At 42.7% G+C, this 13,606-nt stretch overlaps 1 protein-coding gene across 1 annotated transcript in view; it reads left to right on the plus strand.

Annotated features, from left to right (window-relative positions):
- Window positions 1-8,816: 8,816 nt before the first annotated feature.
- Window positions 8,817-13,606, plus strand: part of LOC138248633 (matrix metalloproteinase-18-like) — a 36,928-nt gene continuing 32,138 nt past the window's right edge. The window contains exons 1-4 of the mRNA XM_069202365.1: window positions 8,817-8,962; window positions 9,983-10,227; window positions 12,994-13,142; window positions 13,232-13,357. Of these exons, the coding sequence (XP_069058466.1) occupies window positions 8,858-8,962; window positions 9,983-10,227; window positions 12,994-13,142; window positions 13,232-13,357 (625 nt within the window). The 5' untranslated portion in view covers window positions 8,817-8,857. The remainder of the gene's footprint in view (window positions 8,963-9,982; window positions 10,228-12,993; window positions 13,143-13,231; window positions 13,358-13,606) is intronic.

The following is a 13,606-nucleotide window of genomic DNA, read 5'->3' on the forward strand; positions in this document are numbered from 1 at the left end:
AACTTTGAATCCACGCACTTTGAGCGGCGTCGGTCACGACGTGGTGCGGCGACTTCCACGGAGTTGCGGACTTTAGCGGGTCTGCAGCGACATCGGGCCTGTGAAGATCGTCACGTTCCAGTGAAGGTCACGGCGTCGGGTGCAGGTGGCGTCACCGGATTCAGCAGCGGCGGCGGTCCGAAGTCGTCAGAAGTCGATTTCCTTGGATTTCCACCAGCTTTCCTTTCAAGGGCCCAGGGACTGGATAGGGCACCACTTGTCAAAGCAGGAGTCTCTACAGAGACTCCAGGTGCTGGCAGAGAGAAGTCTTTGCTGTCCCTGAGACTTCAAACAACAGGAGGCAAGCTCTAAGTCAAGCCCTTGGAGATTTCTTCACAAGATGGAAGGCGCACAAAGTCCAGTCTTTGCCCTCTTACTCTGGCAGAAGCAGCGACTGCATGATAGCTCCACAAAGCACAGTCACAGGCAGGGCAGCACTTCTCCTCAGCTCTTCAGCTCTTCTCCAGGCAGAGGTTCCTCTTATTTCCAGAAGTGTTCCTAAAGTCTGTGGTTTTGGGTGCCCTTCTTATTCCCAATTTCTCCTTTGAAGTAGGCCTACTTCAAAGTAAAGTCTCTTTTGAATGTGAAATCCTGCCTTGCCCAGGCAAGGCCCCAGACACTCACCAGGGGGTCGGAAACGGCATTGTGTGAGGACAGGCACAGCCCTTTCAGGTGTAAGTGACCACTCCTCCCCTTCCTCCTAGCACAGATGGCTCATCAGGAAATGCAGACTACACCCCAGCTCCTTTTGTGTCACTGTCTAGTGTGAGGTGCAACCAGCCCAACTGTCAAACTGACCCAGCCAGGGAATCCACAAACAGGCAGAGTCACAGAAATGGCAGAAGCAAGAAAATGCTCATTTTCTAAAAGTGGCATTTTCAAACACACAATCTTAAAATCAACTTTACTAAAAGATGTATTCTTAAATTGTGAGCTCAGAGACCCCAAACTCCACATGTCCATCCGCTCCCAAAGGGAATCTACAGTTTAATCAGATTTAAAGGTAGCCCCCATGTTAACCTATGAGAGGGACAGGCCTTGCAACAGTGAAAAAGGAATTTAGCAATATTTCACTGTCAGGACATATAAAACACATTATTATATGTCCTACCCGAACCATACACTGCACCCTGCCCTTGGGGCTACCTAGGGCCTACCTTAGGGGTGCCTTACATGTAAGAAAAGGGAAGGTTTGGGCCTGGCATGTGGGTACACTTGCCAAGTCGAATTGACAGTTAAAACTGCACACATAGACACTGAAATGGCAGGTCTAAGACATGATTACAGAGCTACTTATGTGGGTGGCACAACCAGTGCTGTAGGCCCACTGATAGCATTTGATTTACAGGCCCTGGCACCTCTAGTACACTTTACTAAGGACTTACTAGTAAATCAAATATGCCAATCATGGATAAACCAATCACATACAATTTTACACAGAGAGCATATGCACTTTAGCACTGGTTAGTAGTGGTAAAGTGCTCAGAGTTCAAAAGCCAACAGCAACAGTTCAACAAAAATAGGAGGCAAAAAGATTGGGGATGACCCTGCATAAGCAAAAAAGTCCAACACACAGCAGAAACAAAAGCGTATATTTGTTAGCAGTGCTTAATTTGTAAATAAAAACGTGCCGGTGCCCAAAGCCCTCCTTTTAAAATTGCGACTGCTGCAATTAAATGTGGGAAGACGGAATACTGAGGTGGGGTAATCCTAAAGGAATCTCACGCCACTTCAATCCATATAAAGCCACTCCCTGCCCTCTCAGCTCACTCTTGCAGCTTTCTACTTTCTCCCTTTGTGACGTTTTTTCATTTTTCCCTTCTTCTGTCTTTCCGAAATGCGTCTTTTGCTCGCAGCAAATGCTTGAAGCAGAAGAATAAGTCCCAGCCCTCAAAAATAAGTGCCAGTGCTCACCAACGGAAACAACAAGCACAAATTAAGCACTGTTTTTTAGGTGTTATTTTCCTTCTGGAAAACATTATTTTGTTGAAAAGTACGTCCAGACAAATAAATCTGCATTTCTTTTGAATAACAGTTGCCAACTGTGAGTGAAAACCACTGCAGCAGCTCTGATTGCTCTCTGCTGTGAGTCCAGCTCTCTGAACGTAAGGCACAGCCGGATCAAACATATGGATGCCCATGCAGCTTGCATGCAATATCACAATAATGCCAGACCCACTGACGTTGCCAACCCATAGCGTACCTTAATACACATCCAGCAACAAACGGGACATCTACCCCCAGAAGCAAATAAACCAAGCATTTGCAATGCAATGGGTCTCGCGTTTGCTCGAGTTAAAGCTATTAGCATTGTAAACTCCTAACCAGACTTTTCTTGCCATATAAACTGAAAATTGAAAGTAAAATAGTTTCACATAACTAACCAGACTTTTCTTGCCATATAAACTGAAAAGTAAAAGTTTCACGTAAGGGAGCCGATGCCTCCATCAGCTCAAAGCAGACACACAAAGGGAAATAAACGTTCGCTCGCAGTGAAACCTATCGGCAAAAGTGCAATTATCCATGTAACCAGCAAAAGAGCAATTATCTATGTAACTGGTAAAAGTGCAATTACCTATGTAACATGATCGATGTCATGCAAAGCGCTAGACTACTGCCCAGTGAGATCACCCTGCGAAATAAAGAGAAAAAGTAGTCCAGAAAGCAGATGGAAAACATCGAGCCTCGTATGTTTTGAGTAGTTGATCGGTGTGTTTGAGGAGGGCTAAACACCGGAAAAGCCATGATGTAAGCATGCCTTTCACTAATGAAAGCAAGGGGATTTTAAAAGGCAAGCCCACGAACTAATGAAAGTGACTGACATGACATGGGTGTGGTTAGAAGCACAAAGAGAGATTACAAAAGGGGACGAAGCGCTTTGCGCTCGCCCCTAAAAAAATGTGATGTCTCTATGCAAGACACAGGAAAAGAGGTAACAACATGCAAGGTGTGCAAGCAAACACTGGTTGGTAGCACAAACCACCAAAGTAGCTTTATTGAAATAAGTGGTCAAAATAATTGCTTCACCAAAAAATAATACATTTTGAAAAACAAACTTACCATTAAATGGCATGAACGAAAATCTGTTGGAACTATCTGAACTCCTCCTAAGAATTAATTCAAACAAAATAATTACCAACTGCATATCATCTTTCTTGTTTTGACATACCTTTAGTCCTGTTGTCGAATAGTAGATTCTACACATAGTAGTAGTAAAAAAAAGTAAATGCATACATTTTGCATGTGCCATTTTTTACGAATATCCCTGCATTGCTTTGCATTGGTGTACCTTAGTCAGTAAAGTAGTACATTGAAAATAATGATGGAAATCAAGGTTTATCCTAGCAGCTTTACTGCAACCCTCTAAAAAAAATACAGCTTGGAGACAGCTAGCACAAAATCCACTGAGTAATATTCAGTGAATTTTTAAAAAAGTGTATTTTACGGAAATGTTTGAACAAGTCGGGGATTATAATGCCAAGCAAGGAAAATATTACTCTTACAAGTTTATGGATGCCCTCTGGAGAATTGTCCTCTAATTATTATGTTTGAGGTACTCATAAAAGATAGGCCTTATGATTCTTCTGGATTCAACTCATTTGATTGAGCTGATTTTTGTCCCTGTTACCAGCCATCTATGGTACCTCAAAATGTTTCACTTTTCGTAAATTAACTGATTAGTTTTGGTTAGAAGCTGATTGGAATTCTGACCACTTCAAATGACACCTGAGACCATAATATAGATTGTCCTCACTTTACATGTGTTGAGATGGGCCACTCACTTGAAAAACAGGATGTCTGCAGGGGTGATGGTATGCCCCGGCCTCCTGGAACATCTCTCGGCACTTCCTGGTGGACACAGAAACCCCTGCAGGTGTCCCAAAAGGAAAGGGGGAGTGGAAAAGAAAGAGACAAAACACTGCCACGTCTTGCCAGTCCAGCCAGGCACCCTGTATCTTCGGGGACAGGTTGTTGTTGACAGAGCAATAGTGGAGTTGGTGCACTCAACTTCCTTGAAACTGAATCTCCCTTTCTGATATGAGCACAGGAGCGGTAGAAGAACACTGGGATGCTCCAGCACTTTTCTTACATAATAATAACTGTTGGCAAAATTACTGCCTTACCAAAAACCCAAACTGAGTACCATAACAATAAGTACTGTGATACTAGGGCTGGCTTCACAGAGATTCACTGTTGCACACTACAATTAGAACTGTGGTTGCACTTATCATGCACAAGAAAGACAAACAAGAGCATTAATTATATCACGTATAACTTTCCTGCATGCATAGGGTTAAACTAAAAGGATCAAAAACAATCCAAGAAATACAAATGTCCACTCTGGGTTTAAACAGTTAGGGTGGCACAGTTTGATTTGCTTTCACTGTGTGTGTGAAAAACCCTTCAAAGCAAATTCCTCAAACCTGAAACACAGGCATGAATGACACAATTTAAATCCAAGAGTTATGCTATTAGAGAAAGAAAAGTCACGTAAATGCTCTTTTAAAATTGCACTGTCACTTTTTGTAGTACTTGAGCTCAAGCAGATTTCCTGAAGCACATTTAGGCAAGTAACTACAATAATAATGTAGAAAGTTCAGAAATGCATTTGTCTCTTCAAAATAAGCACTCTGCCAAAATACGAGGTTTGAAAAACCCCAGCTGTTCCAGGAAAGCACAGCGCTCAAAGAAAAAAACTCCCTGGAGAATACTAGGCACTTAGCTGCAGTTTTTCCGGAGTGCTGGAGGAATGCCTGGTGTCAGCTGGTACAGAAATGAAGAAAATAATTGCCCCAAAAGTCCTGAATACGAAGATGACAGCAGGGGCTGGACTGCCAAATCAGATGCTGAGATCAGGAAGCAAACCAAAGCCAAGCAGGGAGGCATGCTTTACTCTGCTATTTATTGCCAATCAGGAAAGCAGTTGAGTTTCCACATGTGGATGAGTCACCACACCCAATTAGAAGCACGTGTCTACACCACATTCAATTAGAAGCACATGTCTACACCTGCTCACATTAGCAAACAAGCATTGGTAAAACAAGCATTGCTAAAACCAATTGTGTAGTACAGCACATTATGTTTACTTAGAAACATGAAGGTTTAACCAAGAACAGAGATATGATTTAACCCTAATCCCTGGGGATGCTGACAGATAATGCAGGAGACACTGTGGGGATTCCTGACAACATGTTGGCACTGCTGTACACCTTGAACTAGGTGTGCCTGCTGCAGAAAGCGACAATCAGCCCAATCACAGAGGAAAATGCGGTCTTCCCAGCAAAGGGGTGAGCTCAGACAATTTGCCCTACAGCCTGATCAACTCTGATAATAGTCTTGTATTGCACCGTTGGCTGTCAGCCATGTCCAGCGCTAGGCTTTGTTAGTTTGAAGCAATACACCAGAGTCCATATAACGAAGGAGGTAAATTGTAAAGTTCTATGCAGCAGCACCCAGTGAATAACAGGACAGTGTGCCTGTCCATTAATCAGACTTTGGCTGAGTTCATTTCCATGCAGGACCTTCTGGACCCCTCGGAATGGTTTCCATAGTTTTCACAGTACTAAATAGACTTTTGTCACTGAGGCAGAATAAATCCCCTGCCAGGTGTACCAGGGTGGCACGGACATCCTGGCTATCTCAGACCTGTCAGCAGCATTTGATACAGTGTCCCTGTCCCGCATGGTGAAAAGATAGCACCGGGCGGGGGTAAGAGGCAACACGTTGGCTTTACTGGGGTCTTTTCTCATTAATGCAACCCAGACTGTCAACGTGGTGACTTCAGGGCAGAACTCTTTCAGCTCCCTTGCGGAGTGCCGCAGGAGACATTGCTCAGCCCTACTTTGTTTAATCTATATGTGGCACCACTGTAACTCTGCTGTGGTCATTTGGTTTCCAGGTCCTGTTATATGCAAAAGACACCCAGATTATTGTCTCAAAATCTGATGATATGACATCAGTGGCAGAGAAATTCAAACTCTGTGGGTCCCATTTAAGAGGACTGTGGTGCACGGCAGCACAGCAAGTAGCTTGCGGTGCCACCCTGTGCCCCCGGGAAAGGGCAGAAATGCACCATATCTACAAGATATGGTGCATTTCTGTTGTCTCCTCCTGCGCTGGCACACAAATTGCTGCCTAGCGCCAACACAGGCACCCTTTTCCTCTTTCTATGTGTGTTGCAAAATGCAGTGCACATAAAAAAGAGGAAGAAATGGGAAGAAATCAAGATATTTCTCCCCGTTGCATCATTCTTACGCCACCCCTGAGGTGGCCTAGGAATTTGACATTCCCAGACTTGTAAATCTGGGAATGCATCAGATTCCGTCGGGTTCCCTGTGTGTTGCATGGTAACACTCTAAGCTACACCCATGGAACGCCCCTTTCATGCAGTGTTATATGCGAAAGAGGTCCATATTTATAAGGCTATGAAAAGCCATGCTAGGTGGTTTTGCATGGCCTTGTAAATATGGCCTGGCACACTGTGCCACTGTAGCATCAAAAAAACGATGCCCGGTGGTGGAGTGTGCCTTTATGTTGGATGTTGGGATCTGGATGAAGTAGAACGGTTTGAAATTGAATGAGGAGAAGTCAGAAATCCTGGTCTTTGGGGCTCAGCACTCGGTGTGGTTAAAGCTGTGGTGGCCAGAGACATGTGGCCCCCTACCTATTGAAGTTGCTTCTGTTAAAAACCTAGGGGTCAACTTTGATAACGCACTTACTATTGATACTCAGATCAATAGGACCACAGGCACATATTGTTTCATCATTAACATTTTGAACAAATCCTTTCTCTTATTCGTGTGGAGCATAGAATTGCAGTAGTCATTGAATTGATTACCTCTTGCCTTGACTATTGCAATGCACTTACTTAAATATCAATAAATCCTGACTCAATAAACCCCAGGTTATTCAAAATGCGTCTGCCTGTTTGGCATGGAATAAACTCAAATTCAAGTCAGTGAAGGAAGGCTTGTGCTCTCTACACTGGCTACCTGTAAGGACGTGGGTGATTTTCAAAGCACTTTAATTGGTCCATCAGGCCCTGTACATTCAAGAACCGTTTCCCTTCAGGTCAGCATTCCAATTGGATTTGCCTAAAAGTCAGCTGAGATCCTCTTCTTTGAGGAAGAGGATTAGTACTAGGTTAGGGAAGGTGAGATGGGAGGACCGCACCTTTTCGGTAGTGGCAGCTAACTGCTGACCCGCATTGGCAGTTTATCCTCTGACATGGCCTTCCAGAAGAAAATGAAGACGCGCTTATTTTCTCTTCCGTAATTGTTCCTTCTGTGGGTAGCTTCTTTTGCTGTTGGTAGCCCTTTGACACCTTAGAGCATAGTGCACTTTATAAATCTAAATCCAAACCCTAGTGCTAACTCTGTAACATAGTTTGTGGGCTCATGTGCTGAAGATAGAGCTGCATGGAAACACATAGAGGCACCTCTGCTGCAAGGTCCGAATCATGAGTACCACACACGTGCAAAGCAATGGTGCGTTCCTGTTATCAATTAAATCGCAAGCGTTACAGTGCATCATGAACATGCACTAACTTGGATTTAGTGGATGAGCAGTTTGCATCAGAGCTCCAAAACATGGGGCAGCAACTACCTCTCTATGACTCTGAGCTGAGTTCAGCAGCTAATATACGAACTTGTAGCATTACCAAGTTAGAATGTGTGCATTAGACAGCACCATTACTTCGAAGACAGCCACACAGCAGTGTTCATAGTATTGTTCCATCTTCTCTTGCTGCTGCGTCAGCAGTGCTTAATTTGAGCTGGTGGTTTCCAGTGCGGGCACCAGCACTTATATTTGAGGGCCGGCGCTTTTTTTCTGCCTCAAGCATTTACTGTGAGCAAAAGACACCTATGGGAAAGACGGAGGAAGAGAAAAAAGAAAAAGCGTCACAAAGGGAGAAAGCTGCAGGAGTTTTGCTGAAGGGGAGGAGTGTCTGTAAATGGATTAAAGAGGCCAAAGATGGCTTCAGGTTTAGCTACCGCACAATTCCGTTGGCTTCAGGTTTAGCTGCCTCACAATCTCGTGGGCTTCAGGTTTAGCTGCCTCACAATTCCGTGCTCACACATTTACTTGCAACAGCCGCATTTTTCATAGGAGAGGTTTGGGCACCGGAACGTTTTTATTTACAAATGAAGCACTGCTGTGTCAGGGTTAATGTGACTGGTTAGTAAGTTAGCACAGGTGCTGCAGGCAGCATGGTCTCACTTGGGAACAGACACAGAGCCACTCTCTTGTCTGGTGCACAGAGAGGTGCTGGTCGCCCTGCACCATGCAGCCCTCATAGGCCTACATAATCCTTTCATATCGCCATTCGAAGCCTAGAAGCAGTGATCCCGAGTATCCCACAGATTTGTTATTTATCACTTTGACAGCAGGGCCTTGGCTCCAGCCGGCCTGGAACACTTCCAAAGCACTTTCGAAAAGATCCAGAAAGAATGCCCTGAAGCCAATGCTTACAGTGGCTCTGACCACTAACCTAGTTGTACTTTGCAAACCGTAATTAGGGAGACATTCTTTGGAAAGACCACGCATTGTTTTCTTCCAAGAACGTCTTCCACCTTAACATTTACCTTAAATGGTTGCGAAATCGTGTATTTACCCCAGGAAAATGAGATAATTTACATGCCTTGGCTTGTCAACTTCCTGTGGTGAGTGAAAAAATTTAGAACATTGTATGCCTTTGGTAAGCTGTGATGGAGTTCAGGTGAGGCACACATATACTATATAAAAGAATCCTTACAATTGAATGCCACACTGCCACTCAGCTGAGCACAGCAATACCCACCTGTGAGCCCTGAGTACAATGAAGAGCGTTTCACTTTTGCTGGTGATATATCTCACAGTTTCTGATGCGTTTCCAGCAGCTCGCGAAATAAAAGATGGACACGACTCTATGCAAATGGCTAAGGTAAATGTTTTCATTGAGAGGAGTAACTAACAAAAGTGCCTGCTTTACTAATGCGTTTATTTTTAATATGAGATATGTATTTTAAGTTATACTAATATAATTCACAGTCTGCAAGGCGTAAAGAATAAAAAAAAAAAAATGTGTCAGGTTTCTCAAAAACACCCACAAACATGTTTACTCATATAACTGAGCATTACATTGTCAGTTTCAAAGGTAAAAGTTGTTCAAATATACAAATATTCCTACATAAAACTATAAACCACACCATACTGTACTTTTAATGAATATATCTACTGGAAGTCTTATGCTGTGTTTGTTAAATGTTGTGAAATTGTTGCTCATGCCCAAAATATGGGTAATTTTAATCCAGAAAAGGCAATGGTGTCCTCCAAATGTTTAGGATAGACAAGCGTTTTGTTCTTTCCTCTTTGTCGGCTAACAGTGCTAAATGTAACGAGAGGCCGGCTATTCCTGGTTGATGTTGCACGCTCTCTTGCAGGATGCGGTTACACTAGTTCCCTTTATGTGATTTTCCGGTATGGTCATCACGGCGGTGTTATGAACAGTGATGATACATTCTAAGAACACTAGTTCGCAGAAAAGGGTGACCAATCAGGAAATAGCACAACGTCCATTAACTCATTGGTCTGATTGCACAGCCTAGGCCGATGAAACAGCACCATTGCCCAACGATGATAATGTTTGACATGAAGATGTTTTGAGGCATGATGGCGTGTATAACATGAACATGTATTGTTTTATGTGGTTAAACTCCTCGCTGCAGAGAAGGGCCTTTAATTCCTTCATGAACATCGTGAGTAAGGGGTCATACCGGATCTACCCGAGGAGAAATCTCCAGATGTTGGGAGTCTTGCAAGCTCGCTATGTTCAGACCACATTTTAGACTAAATATTACTTTAAGTCTGGGTTTATCTCTGGTACGATTTGAAGAAGGACAGTAAATTAACATGTACAACTCAATTTTACAAAAACATGATTTTCCACCTTTCTTCATTATAGGAATACTTGAAAAAACATTACACCCTTGCTACAGATGATGGGAAACATTTTCGACATCAAAACAGAGACACATACTCCGGAAAACTTCGGCAAATGCAGGAGTTTTTTGGGCTGGAAGTGACGGGAAAGCTGGATAATGAGACACTGGAGGTGATGCGTCAACCTCGGTGCGGGGTTACTGATATGGGGAAGTACAGCACCTTCCCTCGACGTCCTGTATGGAAAAAGACGGAGCTGACCTACAGGTAATGTTCAAGAAGTTGTAAAATAATTGAGCAGAACAGGAGCCCCGGGATATTCCCCTACCACGCTGAGGGCTCAGTCCACACTTTTTTTCAATATATTTTTGCCTTGCATAGCACTGATTAATCAGAAAAAACAGTAACGAGCATTGAGAAAGCCAATAGGTTTTCTCTCTGTAGAGTGCAAGCACACAAAAAAACACAACATAAAACTGCACAAATAAGCCCAAGCAAGTGCAGTCTACTATACTGTGGTAAGCGCAGAGATATCACCAATATTAAAGCACCTGTTCACAAAAGCAACACGCATACAGACAGGCCTGAACGCAGATTAAACACATACAAGCACCTATTTGAAGTCGCACACAAGCAGGCACATTACCCATATTGAATCAAAACTGTACGCCTGCATTGCTTATAAGCTCCCCCATGACATACGCAAAAGCCAGTCTTGGTCTACAGTATATGGCCAAAACGTTGTCTTTATAGGATATGTGTGCCCAAACTTGTAATGGTAAAAGCCAAACTACAATTTCCAGGATGCAAAGATCAGTTGACTGAAAACCAGGACCAATTATTTTAAGTATGACATTTGCCAATTTGGAAGCTATCCTTATGTGCAAATGCACAAATAGACGCGTAAATGAAAAAACAGCCTTTGTGGAAACGAGCAAAGAGCAGATGTTGTATTCCGCAAGTGTCCACATTGGTGCAAAGGCAGCCTGTAAGTGATGAGAGGTATGCCAAACTGCCAATTAATACTAAAGGGACTATGGAAAATCTCACTTTCCACATTTACAAGGTGCCGCTAAGTCACTTTGCATGGCTTAGCGCTGCCTTGTAAATATGGCCGCCAACGCAGTTTTCTGTGGCAGAGAGGTGTGCAATGGATCTTGCTGTGGACGTTTCAACGCAACACCCATTGCTTTTGACACTGCCCAAGATTTAGGAGGAATTGTAAACCTTAGGCAGCGTAAAAAACTGATGCCACCCCAGAGGTGGCATTAAAGTGGTGTAACGAGGAGAAATACTTTAATTTCTCCTCGTTTTTGTTTTTTCTATGTGTGATGCATTCTGCATCACACATAGAAAGAGCCAAACACCATTAAGGATGGTTTATGTGCAGGAAGGTGTCCCTTCATGCACATAAGCAATCATTATATAATGATGATTTGCTACTTCTATGTGTACTGGATTCTGCAGCACACATAGAAGGGCCAAATCACTATTGTAGATTGTTTATGTGCTGGAGAGGACACCCTCCTGCACATAAACAATCTTTCCTTGCAACGCAGGAACCCTTGCACTATGGTGTGTTGGTGCTAGGCAGCTAATTTTAGCGCCAATGCAGGGGGAGAGGACAGAAATGCAGGTATCTTGTAGATACAGCACATTTCTGCCCATTCCCGGTGGTGCAGGGTGGATCAGCAAGACACTTGCTGGGTCACCCTGCGCCTCACAGGCTTGTAAATAGGCCCCTATGTTCACAGCAGCGGTAATTTAAAGTACATGCTTATTTAGCTTTTCTTCATCTCCTGACTTATTGCTCATTCATGTAATCCTAAAATAGTGGTCTGTTTGGTGTCATGACTTTTTTGCATTGCACCATGATAGGGCTGATGACAGTATATTGAGACAGAATTCTATATTATTAAAATGCAGACATGAAGCACTCTAATGAATGAATCCAACTGAATAGGCAAATTATACAGTCATAATTTCCCTGCTTTCAGCGAAGATCAATACATATTTAGAATTTCCAAGAACTGATTTGACCTGATAGTTCGAAGTTCAAAAATGTCAATTCTCTTTTGCAATAGATGACACAGATTACTTCTTTTGGGGTATTTTAATGCTTCAGGGCTTAGCAAATCAGTGACTCCTTCTCTCTTTGGCATATTCATTGATCATTTGTAACATACCCCTAAGGTGAGCTAGAACTGCGTTAAAGTGCATAGGCAAGGAGGGACTGAAGAGGAAAGCAAACGGCTGGTGAAAAAGAGAGCAAATCTGTTAAACAGATTGGTCTTTAGTTTTTTGCTGAAGATTAACAGATCTTACTCATGAAAGTACGAGGCAGACAGTTCTGTAGTGTTGGGGCCAATAATAACGTACTTCTATTGGAGAACGAAGCAATGCTCTTGGATGATGGTCGGTAATATGAAACATCAATGGGACTGCTGCATAAAACTCTCTCTATACATACACAGGGCAGGTGAAAGGTACTCACCTGCTGCACACAGAGAAACAATTCATTCAGGGCACCGTCGAAGGAAAACGTGTTTTTCATAAGTGTGCATATAAATGTTTGAGGGATCAGTGTAGGTAGACGATACAAATGATTTATGATAAATATGGTGAAGATAAGTATTTTTATATATGTGTATGTCACTAGATGGCTGTTGAAATACAGAGCTACAAAAATAGTACATTGCCTGTCACTACAGCAAATATACATTCAAAACTTAACTTCACTTCCACTTACCTAGATGTAGTCGTAAGGCCAGTACAGTGATGTGACATTTTTGTGAGTCGATATTTTGTTCATTCTATAGTGTTATAATTTCATTTGCATAATATTTATTTTATTGCTATTGAAATGTATATTGATCCCTGGGTTGTGCCTATAAGTCAACTTTGGCACAGAGTGCAGCGGGGTCATCATTTACTCCCGTAGAAAAAATGAAGAAGAAATTGTGTTGGATGTAACTAGCAACTTTCATTTACTTTTAATCCGATATATGGGCCTCACTCTTTTGTATTTTTTAGAATTTTGAATTACACACCAGACATGGAACAAAGTGATGTGGATTCGGTGATTGAGAAAGCATTCCTAGTCTGGAGTCAAGTCACACCTTTGATCTTCACCAAAATACACGGGGGCACAGCTGATATTTACATCTCTTTTGTTGCTGGGTGTAAGTAATGTATTTGAATTAATGTTAACAATTAATTCAAAATATGCCATGGGTCAAATTTGCGGAATAATTCTTGAATTTCCTTGCAGATCATGAGGACTTTGAGCCCTTTGATGGGCCTTCAGGAACCTTGGCCCACGCCTATCCACCTGGAGATGGTTTACTAGGGGATGCCCACTTCGATGAAGATGAAAACTGGACCAAAGGCTCAGATGGTAGGTTCTTCAACATCTATGTGATCATATAAATTGTGCCATGTTACTTGAAACTAGAATATTTCTGCTTCACTGTCCAATATAATCTTGGACATGTAAAATAGGACCTAATAGACTGATCCCATATGCAAACCAAAATGGAGAGTTTGCACGCTGACTCATTTGTGAATGGGAATTCAGTTTGCAATGGCAAATTTATTAATCAGTCACATCACATATTGCACTTTTGCCGGGCATTGTAAAGTGACC

The sequence above is a fragment of the Pleurodeles waltl genome, chromosome 8 (genome assembly GCF_031143425.1).
Source record: "Pleurodeles waltl isolate 20211129_DDA chromosome 8, aPleWal1.hap1.20221129, whole genome shotgun sequence".
Taxonomy (NCBI): Eukaryota; Metazoa; Chordata; class Amphibia; order Caudata; family Salamandridae; genus Pleurodeles; species Pleurodeles waltl.